The sequence below is a fragment of the Sciurus vulgaris genome, assembly GCF_902686455.1.
Source record: "Sciurus vulgaris genome assembly, chromosome: 16".
NCBI classification, from domain to species: Eukaryota; Metazoa; Chordata; class Mammalia; order Rodentia; family Sciuridae; genus Sciurus; species Sciurus vulgaris.
The window spans coordinates 10245169-10264415 of NC_136477.1; the positions used below are offsets into that span (position 1 = coordinate 10245169).

The 19247-nt window shown below is 44.7% G+C and overlaps 1 protein-coding gene across 4 annotated transcripts in view; it reads right to left on the minus strand.

The window, feature by feature from the left end:
- DNMT1 (DNA methyltransferase 1) overlaps positions 1 to 16031 on the minus strand; it is a 46055-nt gene extending 30024 nt beyond the window's left edge. For 2 of the 4 annotated variants that reach the window (XM_079114655.1, XM_079114656.1), the window contains exons 1-9: positions 15751 to 16028; positions 7091 to 7127; positions 6176 to 6283; positions 5763 to 5979; positions 5102 to 5177; positions 3824 to 3896; positions 2270 to 2304; positions 1821 to 1899; positions 798 to 832 (exon numbers count right to left, since the gene is read on the minus strand). In XM_079114655.1, coding sequence (XP_078970781.1) covers positions 798 to 832; positions 1821 to 1899; positions 2270 to 2304; positions 3824 to 3896; positions 5102 to 5177; positions 5763 to 5979; positions 6176 to 6283; positions 7091 to 7127; positions 15751 to 15965 — 875 coding nt within the window. In that variant the 5' untranslated portion in view covers positions 15966 to 16028. Of the gene's footprint in view, positions 1 to 797; positions 833 to 1820; positions 1900 to 2269; positions 2305 to 3823; positions 3897 to 5101; positions 5178 to 5762; positions 5980 to 6175; positions 6284 to 7090; positions 7128 to 15750 lie in introns of those variants that run through there. The other 2 variants (XM_079114654.1, XM_079114657.1) reach the window with 2 other exon arrangements.
- Positions 16032 to 19247: the final 3216 nt, after the last annotated feature.

The following is a 19247-nucleotide window of genomic DNA, read 5'->3' on the forward strand; positions in this document are numbered from 1 at the left end:
CCTGTGATGAAGGAAGGTGGGCATCTAGACTTTGGAGATAGGCTGAGTCCTGTTCTGCACAGCAACTGTGGAAAACTGACTGTATGAGGGATCTGAGTCTCTCTCTCTCTCTCTCCACCAGGGACCTGCACTTGGATCAGGTATTCAGCCCATCTCTGGACTCAGGCCCTTTACATGGGACATCAGAGGCTTGAGAAAATGCTATACTTCTCACTGTGCCATCATGCTCTACCATTGCTATGAGAGTGACCAGGCTGGCCTACTCATGGGGCAGGCAGGTCAGCCCCATCAGTCCCTGCCAACCCCAGCCACTTAAGACTTGACTGGGGAGCTGGGGTTGTGGCTCAGTGGTTGAGCGCTTGCCTAGCATGTGTGAGGCACTGGGTTTGATTTTTAGCACGACATAAAAATAAGTATATAAAATAAAGGTCCATCAACAACTAATAAAAAATAAAAAGTATGGCTGGTAAGCTGGATGAATGCTGTTTTAAGCAGCTGAGCTTCTGGAAAGGTTGTCGTCACCAAGCACTATCAAAGAGTTAACTGACAGCCTCTCACGAGGCCACTGGGCACCACATGACAGCCTGCTGTATGACAACCCTGAGGGCAGGCCTGGGTCAGAAAGAACCCCAGCTAACTTTAGCCTTCACTGTGGTGGTCTGACCTTCACAAACAGAACTTGCTCATGCACTAAGAGCAGAAGTCACGCACCAGCACTCAGAACTCCCATTATTTTACTAAAATCCTCATGTTAGCAATTAGGTGTCAAAGCACAAAGGCAAGTTAACTATACTTACGGTTCCTTGGTTTGACTTCTGAGTCTCCTGTCTTCCTAAGAGGGAATAAAAAAGACTAGTTATTTTTCCATGTGGTCCCAATCTTTGTGTTCTATGGAAATAACATACCTAAGCTGGTCCCATCATCTAGCTGGTAGGAGTAAAAACTATCTACTTTCAAGACAATTCCACCCCCAACCCTTTTTTGAACCAGAGGCACTTAACCACTGAGTCACATGCCCAGTCCTTTTCGTATTTTATTTAGAGAGGGTCTCACTGAGTTGCTTAGGGCCTCACTAAGTTGCTGAGGCTGGTTTTGAATTCAAGATTCTCCTGCCTCAGCCTCTAGAGCCACTGGCATTAGAGGTGTGAACCACTGTACCTGGCTCCCTTTCTTTTTTATGGGGCAAATGGCAGAATAAGGAAATTCTTAGAAAACAAATCCTGTAACACTGTATTTTAAGCCAGTAGTCCCAGCTACTTGGGAGGCTGAGGCAGGAGGAACGTTTGAGTTCAGGGGTTTGAGACCAGCCTAGGCAACACACAAACATCATCTCTAAAGAAAACAAAGTATTTCTTTTCCTTTTCTACAGTACTAGAGATGGAATCCAGGGCCTCACCCATGCTAGGAAGGTGCTCTGCCACTGAGCTATACCTCCAGCCCAGGAAGGCTACTTTATAGGATGATGCTATAGAATGTAAGTACCTTCCCATGTTTAAATAGTTAAGTCTTCACAAAGGCTGTCAGAGAAAGAGGCAGGTGGGCAAGTGAAGGGACAGTCAAGCTCTGATTAAGTAGCCACAGTCCAGCTGGCCCCCCAGGCCTGCCACTGGCGTCTTACGATCATCATCACAACCTATCCATACCTTCCTACGGACAGCTGTGAGACTGTTGAGTTTTTTGGCCAAGTTAAGGCTATTAGGTCATTCGTGACACTGTGTTCCTGCATATTGCCCACTCCCTGCCCTCATGCCTGCAACCAGTGGGGACTGTAAGATTATGGTAGAATTTAAAAAAAAAATGTGAAGGTAACAAGGTATTACTCTTTCTTCTCTCTCTTCCTCTTCAGCTTGTGTTCCTGGGGTCACTGTTTCCGGTTCTGTTGTAGCAAGTTCGGCAACTCTGTCGAGCACAATAAAATATCAACTGAGACTTATAGGTTCATTTTCCAGAAGTAGTTCCAGAAAATCTACCATCCTAACTCCAAAGCAATAGTCATCTCGGGAGCCCTGAGGGATAATATTTATCTTACATGTAATATTTGATAAAACCTTTAAATGAGGCTCTGATAAGAAAAATACCAGTTTTCCTCAATTCATTCTTTTCAATGGAGAATTTTACTTGAATCAAACAGTTACTTATCTGATCCCATCCTTAACAGGTCTATGGGCCAGGGAAACTCACTATAAAGTCCTCTTTTCAAACTTTTTGGAAAGTCATTTCCGTAATTGAGATGAAACAAAGAACAGAAAGGTATAAGAGTTATTCTTACAATTCAGTGGCTATAACTCTGCGTCTCTTCTCTTCCTGTGTGAAGGGAAGGGAGGGAGAACAAAAAGACAAGAATATTGGATTCAAAGGAAGATTAACACCAAAAGCATGAGTCAAATTATCAAGTAAACACATGTGATGTGGTTAAAAGCGGGGTGGGGCTGGGTGGCTCAGTGGTGGAGGGCTTGCCTAGCATGCACTGGGTTTCATTTCCAATGCTGCAAAACAAGATAAAAAAAAATGGTGGGTAAAGTGGGATGTCTATGTTTTGGGGAGATCTGGTAAACTGTCGTTCTGATTTCAATGCCCCATAGCTCCCCCAACCAAGGCAAGGCCAGGAGTTAGGCCAGCACGTGTGATTCCTAGAGACTGCCTAGGGATGCTATAAAGAATCAGATTCTCTCAGGTCAGGAATTCTTCAGTACTGGAAAAAAAAAGCGGGAGTCTGGGATTCACATCAGGAATCAACGACGATTGCCTAATAGGACACTAGCTCCTTCCTCAGATGGACACCCTAGTACACTGTTTCCCTAAGGGCACAAGATTTTCCATCTCTAGGATAACTATTAAACTTAAAGGGGATAAAATATTATGATGAGGCTGAGAATGTAGTTCAGTGGCACAGAGCTTGCTAGCATGAAGCCCTGGGTTCCATCTTCAGGAGCAAAAAAAGTTATGATAAAAACGAGTCTGTATGCTGTTTGACAACTAAAGGGTTTGGAATATATCTCAGTGGTAAAGCACTTGCCTGGTGTGCTTAGGCCCTGGGTTCAATGCCCCAAACCACAATATACACAGGCCTGTGATAAAGCTATATATACATGTGATACACATATATGGAAAACATGAAAACTGATGCCATCCGACAATGTGTAGACTGTACCAAAGTTAATTTCCTGGGGGTTTGTTGCCATTCATACATTATGGTCTATAAGATGTTATTGGTGGAAAGCAGGACAAAGGTACTTCTTTTGCTACATTATATGGAACATTTATATGTGAAACTTCTGAATATATGTATATATACAAGATTCTGGGGATGGCAAGTAGCTCAGTGGTAAAGTGCTTGCATAGCATGTGTGAGGCCCTCAGTATGACCAACACAAGAAGTAAGTTTTTGCCTCCAAATGCCTTCAGACTCAAACTGCAACGCTGACTTTTCCGAGTCCTTCAGCCTGTTCTCTAGCTTCCACCATCTTTGAGCCAAAGAATTACACAGGTGTCTTTTTTTTTTTTTTTTTAAGTTCTTTTTAGTTGTCAATGGACCTTTATTTTACTAAGTTGTATGTGGTGCTGAGAATAGAACCCAGTGGCTCACACATGCTAGGCAAGCACTCTACCACTGAGCTACAACACCAGCCCTGTCTGACATTTTGTATCACAGACATGAACGCACACACATGCACACAGGCACACATGCATGCGCGCACACATATACACATACTAGTTGCTTCTCTGGGGAACCCCAACTTGACAGGGTATGAATCATATGCTAGGTCACCTCATCAGCATGTACACAAAAACGAGAGTTCAGAATTGATAATGCCAGCGTTACCTGATCTTTTTCTTCTTCAGAGTCATCTGAATTTGCCCTTTCACTTTCTTCCTCAGGTTTCCGTTTAGCAGGGCTGTCACACAGAATGAGGCAACTGTTAGTTCAGAGAGATCCTTGCTCTCCAGTGAGCCCGGGATGACTTGTAGCCTGCCTTCCCCAAAGCAGTATTTAGACCTAATGCAAGACCTAGATGCCTTCTTCCCTCCCAGGAGAAGCCTTTATTGGCAGGATGTTGACAGAGGCTTAAATTTAATGTTTCTTTGAATGACAGATTTAGGATAATTCCACTTTGCATGCCCTAAGAAATCATGCATCTCGATACTGAACGACGGCTGACAATGTCACAAAGAGAAGAGACATTACACACCTGTGACAGACATGGTACCATCTATATAGAAATCAGCCTCAAAAAAATAAAGTAGCCAGGCACAATGGCACGCTCAACAACTCAAGAGGCTGAATTCCAATTTCAAGGTCAGCCTCAGCAAATGAGTGAGGCCCTCAGCAACTTAGTGAGGCCCCATCTCAAAATAAAAAGGGCTGGGGTGGAGCTCAGTGGTAAAGCACCCTTGGGTTAAATTCTCAGTACCAAAAAGTTGTGCTACGGATATAGCTCAGTGGTAGTATACCTACCTGCTTACAAACATGCCTGGAGGCCCTGAGCTAAGTCCCCAGCACAGAAAAAAAATTTATAAAAAGCATGAAAACAATGCTGTTTTTATATTGGAATGGCATGCTTGGGATTTGTTTTAAAGTGATAAGGTTAGGAGATGAAACAATGGCCATGTGTAACTGGAGGCCAGCTAATGAGTATTCAGGGGTTCGACAGACTGTACTCTAGTTTTGTGTATATTTGAAGTTTTCTGTAAAAGTAAAAGAAAATGAGATCTTCAGAAATGTTGTTCATGGGGCTGGGGTTGTAGCACAGTGGCAGAATGCTTGCCTGGCATGTGTGAGGCACCAGGTTCGATTCTCAGCACCACGTATGAATAAAGGTCCACTGATACCTAAAAAATTATTCAAGAAGAAATGCCATTTATGAATGCCAACAAAAACTGCAAGATGAAAACCTATGCAGGGCGTGTTATTCAGTAGGAGTACTTGCCTAGCATATACCAGGCCCTGGATTCTACCAACAGCACAGTGCGGGGGAAAAAAAGGAAAAATCTATGCAACACAGAAGTTGGCACTGCTAAATTATAACTCTTCTATTCCATTCATGTTTTACCAAAAAGCCTGCACCGAGACAAGGTAGCAATCCATTCTTTACATACTGACCCTTTTGCGAAATGAGAGGTGATGGTGGTCTGCCTGGTACTTCTCCTTGTAACCTTGGGGCTAGATGAAGCTTCAGCTGTTTAAGGAGAAAAGAAACAAGAAAAAGCCACTATGAAAAGACAAGTACATGGGCGCAGCTATTATAGAAAGTCAGGTACTGAAGATTAAGTATCCTGAGGTTTTTAATTCTAATCAATAACCAGTAGGACTACTGCAAATTCGAGGCTAGCCTCAGCAATTTAGAGGCTATTTTAAAATAAAGGACTAGAGATGTAGCTCAATGTAAATGCACCCAGGTTTAATCTCCACCAGTGCCAAAAATAATTCAGAGTCGTTGAGTGTGGACATTATAAAGTTGAAAGATCCTAAACCATTCCAACTCAGGAAACATCTACACAAGTCTAAGTTAGGAAGTATACACAAGAAAAACCCAAAAGGCTGGGAGTGCAGCTCAGTGGTAGAGCGTGTGCTTAGCATGTGCAAGGCCCTGGGTTCCAGCCCCAGCACAAAAAAAAAAAAAAAAAAAAAAAAAAAAAAAAAAAAAAAAAAAAAAAAAAAAAAAAACCAGGAAAATGCTCTCCAGGTATACACAAGCCCAAGTCTGTGCCCTTGTGTGTCCTACAACCTCTCCTAAGGCTGAAAACAAGTCAAGGGTTCTTACACTTTGTCTCGCTATCAGACTTGCTTCTTCTGGGCCCACGAGGTTTGGAACTGGGTTTGGGGGTGTTTGGATCTGCCATTCTCACTCTCCTGTCTGCACGGCTTGCTTGGCTCCCGTTTTCTAGATGGCCATTCGTTTCTCGACTGACAGTGTGAGCTCCGTTCTCCAAGGACAAATCTTTATTTAAAAGGGATTTGACTTTAGCCAGGTAGCCCTCCTACAGCAGGAAAGGATAATTTAAGTAGCAGTGAATGTAAACAAGTGGCAATAAGAACAAGGGAACAAACACATGCGTTTCCTTTATAATCGTCAGGCAACAAGGGGCGAGGGCGGTTTCTCTGCCTCCTTGGTCACAGACAAGTTATAGGGAGGAGACGTTTTTTGGGTAGCCAAGATGCTGGGAACTGACTTACCTCAGATAATTCTTCTTTATGTAATTTGGTTTCCAAATCACATAACTGATTCTTTATTTCTGTTTGCAGAAATTCATGCAAGAGATTCAATTTTTCCTTCACACACTCCTAAGGGAGGAATACATGTTTATCAGTCCCCAAACTCCCACTATATTAACCAGTGGACTAATACACAAGTAATTGAATTGCCTGGTTATATCACAATGACTGAACAGTAGGCAGTGCTGTCTCAGCCAAAATACTGAGAACAGTCGGTTCTTCATATTCACGGGTTCTACATCCAAGGATTCAACCATCCTCAGATGGAAAAGATTCTTAAAAGAATTTCATCTGGGTTGGGTGGAGTGGCACACACCTGTAATCCCAGCAACTCAGGAGGTTGAGGAAGGAGGATTGCAAGTATGAGGCCAGCCTCAGAAATTTAGCAAGACCCTGTCTCATCTGTAATCTTAGCTACTCAGTGGTTGAGGCAGGAGGATGGCAGGTTCAAGGCTAGTCTGGGCAATTTAGGAAGACTCTGTCTCAAAATAAAATAAAGGGCTGGGAGTGTAGCTCAGTGACAGTAGTAGCTTGCATGCTCAAGGCCCTGGTTTGATTCCTAGCACCACAAATAAGTTTTTAAAAGTAGAAGCTGAGAACAGTAACATTCAGGCAGCTCAGGGGGAAGGATCATTTGAGCCCAGGAATTCAACATTCTGGGGAACCTAAAAGATTCTGTCTAAAAATAAAACTTGAATTTGAATCTTTTTTTTTTTTTTTTTTTAGTTGTAGGTGGACACATTTGTGTGTGTGTGGTGCTAAGGATCAAACCCAGTGCCTCACACATATGAGGCAAGAGCTCTACCACTGAGCTATAGCTTGAATTTTAAGAATTCAAATCTTAAAAAAATAAAGAAGTAAAAACCTGAAGATTACCTTTTCTGTTAAGCTGTCTCTTTCCAAGTCTTTGAGCCTGGTGGAAGAAAACAAGGGAGAAAGAATGAAACACTCATTAACTTCATTTACCTATGAGAATCAATACCATAATTTTAATAATTCCCCTGGTCCCCCACAATGTCTAGCACGTGCTTCCACAATGCCTACACAAGAAGTCATTTGTGAACTGAACAAGGCTGCCTTTTTGAGGTTGGTTTTCTGGAGATGAGGGACAACATAGGAACTCTATAACAGAACAGATATCAGGGGCTGGGACTGTGGCTCGGTGGTAGAGTACTTGCCTAGCATGTGTGAACCACTGGGTTTGATTCTTAGCACCACATATAAGTAAACAGAAGGTCTACCAACATCTAAATATTTAAAAAAACAAAATAAAAAATAAAAAGATATCAGGCGGGGCATGAAGCCAGGCTAAGCAACTTAGCAAGGCTGTAAGCGATGTAGTGAGACCCTGCCTCAAGTAAAGGCTGGGGATGTGGCTCAGTGGCAGAGTGCCTCTGGGTTCAGTCCCTAGCATCCACACACTGCACGCACACATTTCCACATGTGCGGTAACAGCAGCCAGGCTCCTTCTATAAATTAGAAGACAGCTGGTCTGGTCTTTCTCCAGTTGAATATGACAACAGCCCTTAAGGGTGTGCCACGGAGTGGTCAGTGACAGAACGAGTAGACTAGAGTCACACTGAGAAATAGGCAGCAAAAGTTCCACAGGCCAGATGAAGTAGCAACATTCTTGTTAAGGAGTCAATTAAATTGGGGAGTCAAGGCATTTTGAGCAGTAGGGGTGTTGCCCCCCAACATACACACATGAGAACTAGAGACCAAGTTAGGAAAGCTGGCTGGCTCCCCCAAAAGCTCAATCTTCAGAACACATGCACCTTATCAGTATTTATCCCCAATTGTTTAGAAGAGCAGAATTGGAAGTTTGGTTGGAAAATCTCAGCGATTACTACAGATAGTGGCTTGCCTTTTTTTTCAGGGGAAAGGAGAAAAAGACTGAAGGGATGAAAAGACGCCAAGCAGAGTGAGGCGAGTGGAAAGCCTGTTGTCCCCAGCCTGGGTGCCGCCTGGGTGCCAACTGCAGGACACTGAGGTAAGAACAAGTCTAACCAGTTGGGTGGATGTCTGTCCATGGAGGAAGGGCACCCTGGGGCGCTGCCAGGTCCCTGCCATCTCTGGATTCTCCCACCCAGCGCCACACAGACTAGGTGCTCAGTTATCACTAGCCGAGGGGCAGAAATAGCTCTATCAGGCCGGCCTCTGCAGAGGCTTAGAACAAACAGCAAAGCCAGGAATTCGAGTGATGTGTCTGGCCTGACCACTGTCACAGTGGCTGCCGAGGAAGCACATGGACCCGCTTTCTACCTAAAGTGCCACTCATATCTGTAAGCGTCCACTGTATACCAGGACCCATTCCAGGCAATGAGCTGCGTGACTGGATGGGTGCCACCAAGCAGGGACCTCCTAACTGGCTGGGTGGTCAGGAAAGACACTTGGCTCCCTGTGGGCGCAGTGCACACTGCATACTACGTGGACTGTGCAACTTGGGCTTGAGAATCTTTGGAATCAAGACTTCCAGGAGCACGAGCTGGGGATGTGGCTCAGTGGCAGAGCGCTTGCCTAGCGTGCGTAAGGTCCCGGGCTCCACCCCAGCACTTCAGGGAGAAGGGGAAGAATTCCAGAAGCACATGAAGCCCCTTGCAGGCAAAAATGTCTTCCTATCCCCATAACAACTCCCCAGGGAGAACCTGAAACAAAGACAGCTGTAGAACTGGGCACCTCCAGCCAGAGGCACACATGCTACTGCGGGACTAGCATATCTGCCTTCTTGGTCACTTGGTTTTTTGTTTCATTTGGGGTAGTGCTAGGGATCGAATCCAGGGCTTCATGCATGCCAGGTAGTACTCCACCACTGAGCTTCACCCCCAGCTCTGGTCACTCTTAAAATGGCAGCAGGACACAGCTTCCATCCTGACCAGCTGAACAGTGCCTGAATCTTGAGGTTATCTCAGGTGTTGAGGACAAGGCTCAAGTGACAGTGCAGCCCGCCAAGGTGCCCTTTTCAGAATACAGACATTAAACAGACCTGCAGGTTTGAATTCTTTCAACCCTTTCTGTACACTGGGATATTTAGCTTGGCACAGAGAAACAGGTCCTCACAGGGCAAGATGTTCTAAGCTATCTGGAGACTGCTTTTATCCTGCCTGGACCCAAAGTGGACGACAGCAGGTCCCCAGGAACTGTTGCAAAGGAAGCTGGCTGCTCAGTGTGGCTTTCCTCCTTGCCACCAGGCCTATGCTGGAGTCTGTCCCTCTCCCAGTGACACTTACGATGCTACCTCATGCTCACTTCACAGTTACAACCACGAGGATTAGAAGTGGACCAGAACCTTGTAGAAGACTCAACTCTGTAAAATTTTAGCTCCCGGGCTGGGGAGATAGCTCCGTTGGTAGAGTGCTTGCCTTGCAAGTACAAGGCCCTGGGTTCAATCACCAGCACCGCAAAAAAAAAAAAAAAAAAAAAAAAAAAAAAAAAAAAAAAAAAAAAAAAAAACCTTTAGCTCTCTGTCCACCTGAGATCTCATGATTCATTCCTAATTACAACCCTCAGATCAGTCGTATAAGAGATACAGAACCACCACAAAGTAAGGCATAAAGTCAATATCTGAGCACTTCCCCAGACGAAGGGCAGACAGGCCATCAAGGAGGGATCCAGGGCAACAGTGCTCTTTATGACCTGGGCAGGGGGAGCTGCCCAAGCTGGAGCACCGGAGTATGGAATCTGGCACAGGAAACACTCAAGAAACAGATACAAGCGTACCAGGTCAGAAAGGCAAGTCCAGAGAGTGGAGACTGGCGACAGCCTGAAGGAGGTCAGGGATGTCAGGCTAAAAATCACAAGTTTTGTTTCACAGTCAGCAAACCAGAGGAGTCACAGGAGAGGTGGAACACATGATACCAGAGCCATGCTTTAGAAAAATTAATCCAACAGAAGCACATTATAACCAGATGCAGGTGGTGAACGCCTGTCATCCCAGCTACTCAGGGGGCCAAGGGAGGAGGATCACAAGTTTGGGAATAGTCTAGGCTATTTAGGGAGACCCTATCTTAAAAAGGGTGGGGACATAGTTCAGTGGTAGAGTACCCCTGGGTTTGATCACCAGCACCCAAAAGACAATTGGACGGGGCAAAATTACAAAACATTAAGTTAAGCCAGATATGCTGGCATGAAACCTGGTTTGGGCAACAGGAATGGGCCATGCAAGAGAAGTTCTAAGACAATGTGCTTAAGATTGGCTACATGACAGGCAGGACAGAATTATCTGATGGTATCTGTAAAAGGCAAACAGTCAATACCCCAAAGATATTCAAACCCCAACCTCCGGAACCCGTGAATGTTCTTTTATGTGGCAAAAAGGACCCTGCAGATGTGATTGTTAAACAGCCCTTGAGATGAGGAGATTATCCTGGAAGATCTGTGAGTCCAATCTAATCACTAATCTAGCCCTTAGAGCACAGAACCTTCTACTTGCATTTCAAAAGAAACGTGACTACGGAACAAGGGTCAGAGATATGAAGATGTAACCTGGATGAAGGGGACCACAAGCCAAGAGATGAGACAGCCTTTCAAAGGCTGGGAACAGCCCTCAGCTCAGAGCCAGCAAGAAAATGGAGACCCGAGTCTTAAGACTACAAAGAACCAAATTCAGGCAACGCCCCGGGACAGCAGGAAACATTCTCCCCCAGAGCTTCCAAAAAGGAATGCAGCCTGCGGACACCGTGATTTTCATCCAGCGAGACCGGTTTCTGGCCTGCACAACTGTAAGATAATAAATGTTTGGTGTTTAAGCCACCAAGTCTGTCAATTTGATGTGGCAGCAATTAAAAACTATCAAATTCTGAACTTTTTGGTGGGGAAAGGAGAGTACACAGGCCATCACTTTTAGTACTGAACAGTAGCTATGTATTTTTGTTGTCGCCTGCAGTGCGAAAGACCAAATGCAGGACTTTATATGTGCTAAGTCAGCCCTCTACCACAGAGGTACAGCCCAGCCCCACAGCAGCTATGTAGATGATTATTCAGCAACTAGAAATTAGAATTGGCACTTGAGATAGGCATTAAAACTGGCATCTCCAGCTGGTATCCCAATTGCTAAGAGTAGTTGCAAGAATGGAACAGAAGGAAGAAAATGGAAGTGAGAAAAGAAAGGGTACACAGCTTGAGAAATCTAAGGTTACTAAGAATTAAGAAGCAAGGTAGGGGCTGGGGCTGTGGCTCAGAGGCAGAGCACTTGCCTAGCATGTGTGAGGCCCTGGGTTCGATCCTTAGCACCACATAAAAATGAAATAAATAAAAGGCATGCTGTCCATTTACAACTACAAAAATACTAAAAAAAAAAAAAAAAAAAAAAGCAGCAAGGTATTGAGATGAAAAAAGAAGATAGAAAGCCACCTCAACTCTTACGAGAAAAGGATCTCCAGGTATGGTGGTACACACCTGTAATCCCAGCAACCTGGGAGGCTGAGGCAGGAGGATTCCAAGTTCAAGGCCAGCCTCACCAACTTAGAAAGTCCCTAAGAACTTAGGGAGACCTTGACTCAAGAGTTTAAAAAAAAACCTTTAAGAATGGACTAGAACTGAGTGTGGTGGCATATGCCTGTAAACCCAGCAACTCTAGAGGCTAGAGCAAGAGGATATCAAGTCTGAGGCCAAACTGGACAACTCAGCAAGACTATCTCAAAATTTTTAAAAGGGCTGCTGATACAGCTCAGTGGTAGTACGCCTGCTACTCAGACGTGAAGCCAGTACGCCTGCTACTCAGACGTGAAGCCTGGGTTCAATCCCCAGCAAAGCAAAAACTAATAGAACTAGACACCTCACACAAAAGCTAAGGAAGCAACAGAAAGAGTAAGGCCAGGGCTGGGGATGTAGCTCAGTGACAGGGCACTTGACTGGCTAGCATGTGAGGCACCACTTAAAAAAAGAACAGATCATTCTACAAGAAGTCAGCCAAAGAATAAGGTTGGAATAAGAAGTAAACATATCCCTCATCTCCACACAAAATACATGGCCACATTAACATCTGCCTAGTCATCAGATTTGCATATACATTTTAAATTACGCTTCCCTGATGGAAGTAAAATACATGGTTTTAGATGTGATAACAAGTGATAAAGATGGAGGGGCAACTCCATCACCATTTTATAGATGGGGCACCCGCACCAAGAGATGAGGTGACTTTGCTACACAGATGGTACGGACTGGTGCAGGACTTAAACCCTAGTAGTTTGCATCCCTAACATCCTACTGCAGGGAAGAACTAGAAAAGATAAGTCATTTTTGCTCTATTCAACACCTACTCAGTAGTAGCCAAGGAATTAAAGGTTCAAAACGCAGTTTAATCTAATCACAGAATGACTAGCAGATAAGAAAGCTATAGTAATTACAAAGGCTAATCTGCAGGGCTGGGTGTGTAGCGCAGTGGCACAATGCTTAACAAGCATGCAGTTCAATTCCCAGCAGAGGCAGAATAAAAAGTTATAATCAATCAGGTAAAGGCCACTGCTAGAATTGTAAATCCAGGAAAAGTCTGACATGCAAACTCTTAAGAGTCTGGGGGGCTGGGGTTGTGGCTTAGTGGTAGAGCATGTGTGAGGCACCGAGTTCGATCCCCAGCACCACATAATAGTAAATTAAAAAAAAAAAAAAAAAGTATTGTGTCTATTTGCAACTGAATTTTTTTTTTTTTTTCCCAGTGTCTCAGCTAGGTGTGGTGGTGCACACCTGTAATCCCAGTGGCTTGGGAGTCTAAGGCAGGAGAATCATGAGTTCAAAGGCAACCTCAACAAAACCAAGGCTCTAAGCAACTCAGCAAGACCCTCTCTCTAAATAAAATAGAAAATAGGGTTCGGGATGTGGTCAGTGGTTGAGTGACCCCCGAGTTCAATCCCTAGTACAAAAAAAGTCTCACATATGTATGTGCACCAAGTTGCAGATACAATGAATAAGGCAAACATGGTCTAACACTACTTGAAATAATTCAACTTGAGTTGCAAAGGCAACAGGTGGAGTAAACTAAGATCAATGCCCTTCTAGGTTAGGGATGTGTAACAAAAGTATAGCTCTTGCCTAGCACGTGCAAAGCCCTGAGTGTAATCTCCAGAACAAGCTAATAGTTATTTTTAAAATGAATTCAAGGCTACTTATTGCAGGGAAGCCAGACTGTCTTTGAGGGGAAGGTTAAGAATGAATGGATAGGGCTAAGTGTATGGCTCAGTGATAGAGTGTTCGACTGGCACGTGTGAGGTATTGGGTTCAATCCTCAGCACCACATATAAATAAATGAATAAAATAAAGGTCTATCAACATCTAAAAAAAATTAAAAAAAAAAAAAAGAATGAACGGATAAGTCTGGGAGTGCAGATCAGTGGTAGAGAATGTGCTTGGTAAGCGGGAGACAGGAGACCCTCAGGTACAATGGGGGGGGGGGGGGGGGGCAGGGGGAATGGACAGAAACCAATATGAGGAAGGAATCCAACTTCATGCTGGTTGCTCTGTAGGGACTTGGGTTCAGAGAACCTGAGAGAAGGCCTGTGTGGTTTATGAGAAGAGCACAAGATGATGTGGGTAGGTTAATTGGAATTCTGTCCAAGCTTGCCGGGAATTGTGTAGAGCAGGGAAACTACTGGCCCCAACTAGTCTTAAAAAGGGTCGTGGTCTCTACTTTGTAACATAAGTGAAGACTGGGAATACAGATCAGTGGTAGAGCATTTGCTTCACAAGCAGAAGGCCCCATTGCCAAAAAACAAGTAAAAAAAAAAACAAAAAAAACACAGAAGACAAAGGGGAGATCACTTTTACTGAGCAAATGATGGCAGCTTCAACTGGGTAAGACAAACCAGGCTGAAAAAAATGTGGCTTGTCCTGAAAGATAGAACTATTTTTGGTATTTGGGATTGAACCATCAAAGGTGGGTCAAACTTTTGAACTGGGTTTAACATCATGAAGCCAGATACTTTGATAATTCCATTTCAAATCAAGTTATATATTGCAGGTTGGGGGCACATGTTATAGATTCCACAAGATGTAACCTTTCTAACTATGGGTTAGGAAGTAATGTGAAGCCAGGCATGGTGGCATGTCCCTGTAATCCCAGCAACTTGGGAGGTTCAGGCAGGAGGATTGAGAATTCAAGTCAGTCTAAACAACTAAGCAAGGCCCAGTCTTTAAATTAAATAAATAAATAAACAAAAAAGGCCTGGGGATGTGGCTCAGTGGTTAAGTGCCCCTGGGTTCAATCGCTAGTACAAAAAAAAAAAAAAAAAGAAAAAGAAAAAAAAAAGGTAGTGTGAATCAGGTTGGGTGTGGGGGCCCACACCTGTAATCCCAGCAACTCAGGATGCTAAAGGCAGGAGGATCACAAGTTAGAGGTCAGTCTCAGCAACTTAGTGAGGCACTGTCTCAAAATAAAAAATAACAGGCTGGGGATGTACTCAGTAATTAAGCACCCCGAGTTCAATCCCGGGTACCAAAAAAAAAAAAAAAGTTAAGTAGTGTGAATCAAATAGCCCCCCTCCTACTTCATTCTCCAAAGTCCAGATACCAGATTGCCTGGTACCATAACAGTGTAAAGCCCATGGAAAGAAATGGTGAAAGTAGGTTCACAAATCCAGATGAAGTGTCCAGACCTAGTCGGGGTTCCCATGACTAATGAACACCTCATTTGGAACAAGTTTTTCAGGAATGAATGGATGTCCTTCAGCAAGAGGCCAGGCCAGTCTTCCCGCCAATCCCTCTGCACAGGCGCCCCATAAGGGCAAGCACTGCTATAGGGGGAGGGTACCCCGACATCGGCCATCATCCCTCCCATCTTCCTAGGCACACACTGGACACTGACCAGTCCCCACTGTGAAGGCTTCCTTGATGCTCCAGGCTTATGCCTGCACAGATTTACTCTAAGACTGACCAGCCTGCACGCTGCCCAGGCCCTGACCCTGCCCTGTACTCTAAATGTTCCTTCCAAAATACAACTTCCCAGGCGGGACAAGGACCTTGAAGTCCCAGGCGAGGGAGGGAGCTCGGTGGAAGACAGAGCTCGCGAACCTGCGCCGGCAGCGCCCGGGCCCCGACCAGCAGCGCCCATCTCTGGAAGCCTCCATCAGGATGCACAGCTCGTGGGGAGGAGCAAGCACCAAAGGGGACCCCCGAAGTGCCCCCAAGCACCCGCGGGAAGCGAGCCGGGCACCGGAAGTGGAGGCCGGAGTACCGGGACCGAGGGGTGTCTGGAGGCCGAGGGCTGCCCACTTCCTGGCGGCAAGAGCAGCTCACGGCTGCTCAGATAAGGGAGTCGCCCAGACGAACCCGAAGCCTGTTCTATCTGGGGGTCAGAAAAGACCCAAGTTTTTAGTCACCAAGGAGTTTAGAGGGACCGCGGCCCATTTTGGCGCCAAATGGCAAGGGGAGCGCACAACCGGAAGTGCCACCCTGCCCGGCGCCAACAGACGCGCGCCGCCTCATCCTCGCGCATGCGTGCCCGGCTGTCAGCAGCGGCTACGGGCCACCTGGAGGGGAAGCGACCCCCCACCCCAATGCTTTGCCTCTCTCCTTCCCTGGGCCGACTGTTCTCCCGCAATACCTACCGCTTGCGGACATCGTCGGGCAGGGAGATGGCCGGGACGGCCAGCGCGGGCACCCGGGCCGGAGCGGTGCGGGCCGGCATCTCGGAGACTGCAGCAGACGCGGCAGCAGTGCAGGCAGCCCCAGCTTTTCGCGCGGAAACCAACGGGGAGGGGCGGCGAGCGGAGGCAGCGCGTACCACCCTTGCTCGGGCACGGGGGAAGGAGGGACGTACCATGAGGGAGAGGCCGTACCATGTGCGGGCAGACAGAGCAGAGCTGGCTGTGCTCCTGAGCTGCGCATGCGTGAGGCGGGCACGCACCCCCAGCGCAGAGCAGTGGGTTCGTCCAAGCTCTGCTAACGTTCGCCGTCAAGGGGGCGCAGTGCCTGAGACAGTCATTCATTCATTCTTTCCGGCATGTGGGCAGTGAAGCAGTCCGCAGTTCCCGGGAGTTAAAAGCCCTTGTGTTAACTATTGAGTTAAAGCCCTTGGTTCCAATCCAACGTCCACCCATTTGTGACCTTGGACTGGACACTTGGACTCAGCCTCAATGTTCTCTTCTATAAATCAGGGTTAATAGCACCTACTCCAGAAAATCTTGAGGATGCCCAGAATTTGTAGCTAACACCAAGGGTCTCGCACTGTAGGAGGTGAGGAATCACCTCCACAGCCTGTGTATTTGATACAGTACCAGACCATAAGAAAAGGATGGGCTCTTCAATATCTGGTTCTGGGAACACTAGATATCCACTTTTACAAAAGAAAAATGTTAGACCCCGACTTTAGACATTATATACAAAAACACTCAAAATGGATTAAAGACCTGAAACCACAACTACATAAGAAAACATGGAACTACAGAGAGAAGAGGGAAAGCTTCATGATATTGAATTTGACAATACTTGAAAATGACGAAAACTAAAATACACAATGAGTCTACATCAAACTTAAAAACATCTGCACAGCAAAGCAAACAATCAGTGAAACAGCAACTGAAATGGGAGGAAAATGCTGTAGTTGCTATAGAAAACAGTATGAAATTTCCTCAAATTTAAAAATAGAATGATGTGATCCTACAGTCCCACTTCCGGGCATGTATTCAAATAATTAAAAACAGGATCTTGAGGTATTTGCACACCCATCTTCATTGAAGCATTACAATAGCTAAGAGGTGAAATCAAAATGACCGTCTACAGATAAGTTGGTAAAGACAAAGTGTCATATACACGATGAAATATTATTCAGTCTTAAAAAAGACTTATTCATCTTATGCTACAACATGACAACCTGGAGAACATTACGCCAAGTGAAATACAGTCATGAAAAGATACAGGATTCCATTTATATGAGGTATCTCAAGTCAAAAATCTCAAACAAAGCAAAATGGCAACTACCAAGGATGAGAAAAAGTGGAAAAAGGAATTATTCAATGCATATGGAGTTTCAGTTTCACAAAATGAAAAGTTTCCAGAAGACTGTTGCACAATAATGAGCATGCACTTAACACAACTGAATTAACTGTACCCTTAAAAATGGTGAAGATGGTAGCTAGGGTACAACACTTGAGCCTGTCGTTCCAGCCTTAGGGAGGCTGAGGCAGAGGATTACTTGAGCTCAGGGCCTGCCGGAAGCTAGACTCTGTCTCAAAACAAAAGGTAAATTTTGGACTTGGGGTGTAACTCATTGATGGAGCACTTGCCTAGCATGTGTAAGGCCCTGGGTTCAATCCCTAGTAACAAAAAATAAGTTAAAGTTTATGTGGCTCTTTATTGCAATTAAAAAGAAAACTAGAGTGGGCTGGTGATGTAGCTCAGTTGGTAGAGTGCTCACCTCACAGGCACAAGGCCCTGGGTTCAATTCCCAGCTCCAAATAAATAAATACAACTAGGCATGGGGAAGTAGCTCAGTGGCAGACAACTTATCTAGTAAGAGCCAAGCAGTGGGTTCAATCCCCAGTTACACAAAAACTTAGGCCAAGTACAGTGGTGTATGACTATCATCTCAATAAGATGATGCCAAGGCAGGCTGAGACCAGAGGATTTCAAATTTGAGGCTAGCCTTAGCAACTTAATGAGGCCCTGTTCCAAAATAATAAGAACTGGGGATACAGTTCAGTGATAAAGCATCCCTGCTTCAAACCCTAGTACCAAAAAAACTATTAGGGCCCAGATTTTTTTAACGTAGTATTTTATCTCTGACAAAAAAGTACTAGTATGGCATGTTAAGTTGGACATATTTTTGTATTTTTGTACGAAATATTTGTATCCCAAAATTTACAAATGAATGCATTTACCCATACACACTCGGTTCCCCCAAGAGAAAGGGTTGGCCTGGTCAAAGTGCATCAGTGACACATGGCAAGACTCTGGAACGCTGAAAATTCTTAATGTTTTTAATTTTCATATTTTGATTGAAGTGATTTTAATGTTTTATATTAATTCTTATATTTATTAATTCTAAAATTAACAACTTTCTTTTATTGTGCTACTGGGGATTGATCCAAGGGGCACTGAGCCACAACCCCAGCCCTTTTTATTTTTTATTTTGAGACAGGGTCTTGCTAAATTGCTGAGGGTTTCACTGGGTTGCTGAGGCTAGCCTCAAACTTCCAACACTCCTGCCTCAGCTTCCCAAGTAGCTGGAATTACAGGCATGCACTGCTGTGCCTGGCCCCCAAAATCAAAATAATTTAACATCTAACAAGAACTTATACATGTACTAGGCTCTTTAGAGTTATTTAATTTGGTCCTTAATGACCATAAAGGGAGGCACAGGTTTAGTATCCTCCCCTTGAAATGCTTGGGACCAGAAGTATCTTGGATTTCAAATTTTTTTAAATTTGGGGATATTTGCATATATATATATATATAAAACAATATCGTAGGGAGGGGACACAAGTCTAAACATGAAATTCATTTATGTTTCATATATACCTCTTACACATCCTAAATATAGTTTTGTACAAGATTCTTTTATAATTTGGGGCAAGAAAGTTTCATGGCATGGAATTTTCCACTAGTGACACATGTCAGTCAAAGTTTTAGATTTGGGAACATTTCAGGCTTAGGGGTTTTATTTTATTTTATTTAAAATACATTTTTATTTTGGTTGTAGATAGACATAATACCTTTATTTTATGTGGTGCTGAGGCTCAAACCCAGTGCCTCACACATACAAGGTAAACAAGCGCTGAACCACTGAGCCACAGCCCTGGATTTTGATTTTTTTGTGTGTACATGCATGCTGGGAATGAAGTACAGGGCCTTGCACACAGTCCTCTAGATTTTGGGGTTTTGATTCGGGACTCTCAACCTGTAACAGGACTCCATTTCCTGTGTCCTAGGAGATTTGTCCTAGAGGACTTTGACTCCAAACTACTTATACAAGATGGTAGATTCAGTCAGCATCAGGGCCCATGAATCCAGATGTCTTTAGTTCAGAGCCTGAATGCAAAATGGTGACCCCAGTGCTGGTTGGCCAGTTAGCCATCCCATAGGTGACCAAAGAGACAGGACTGGG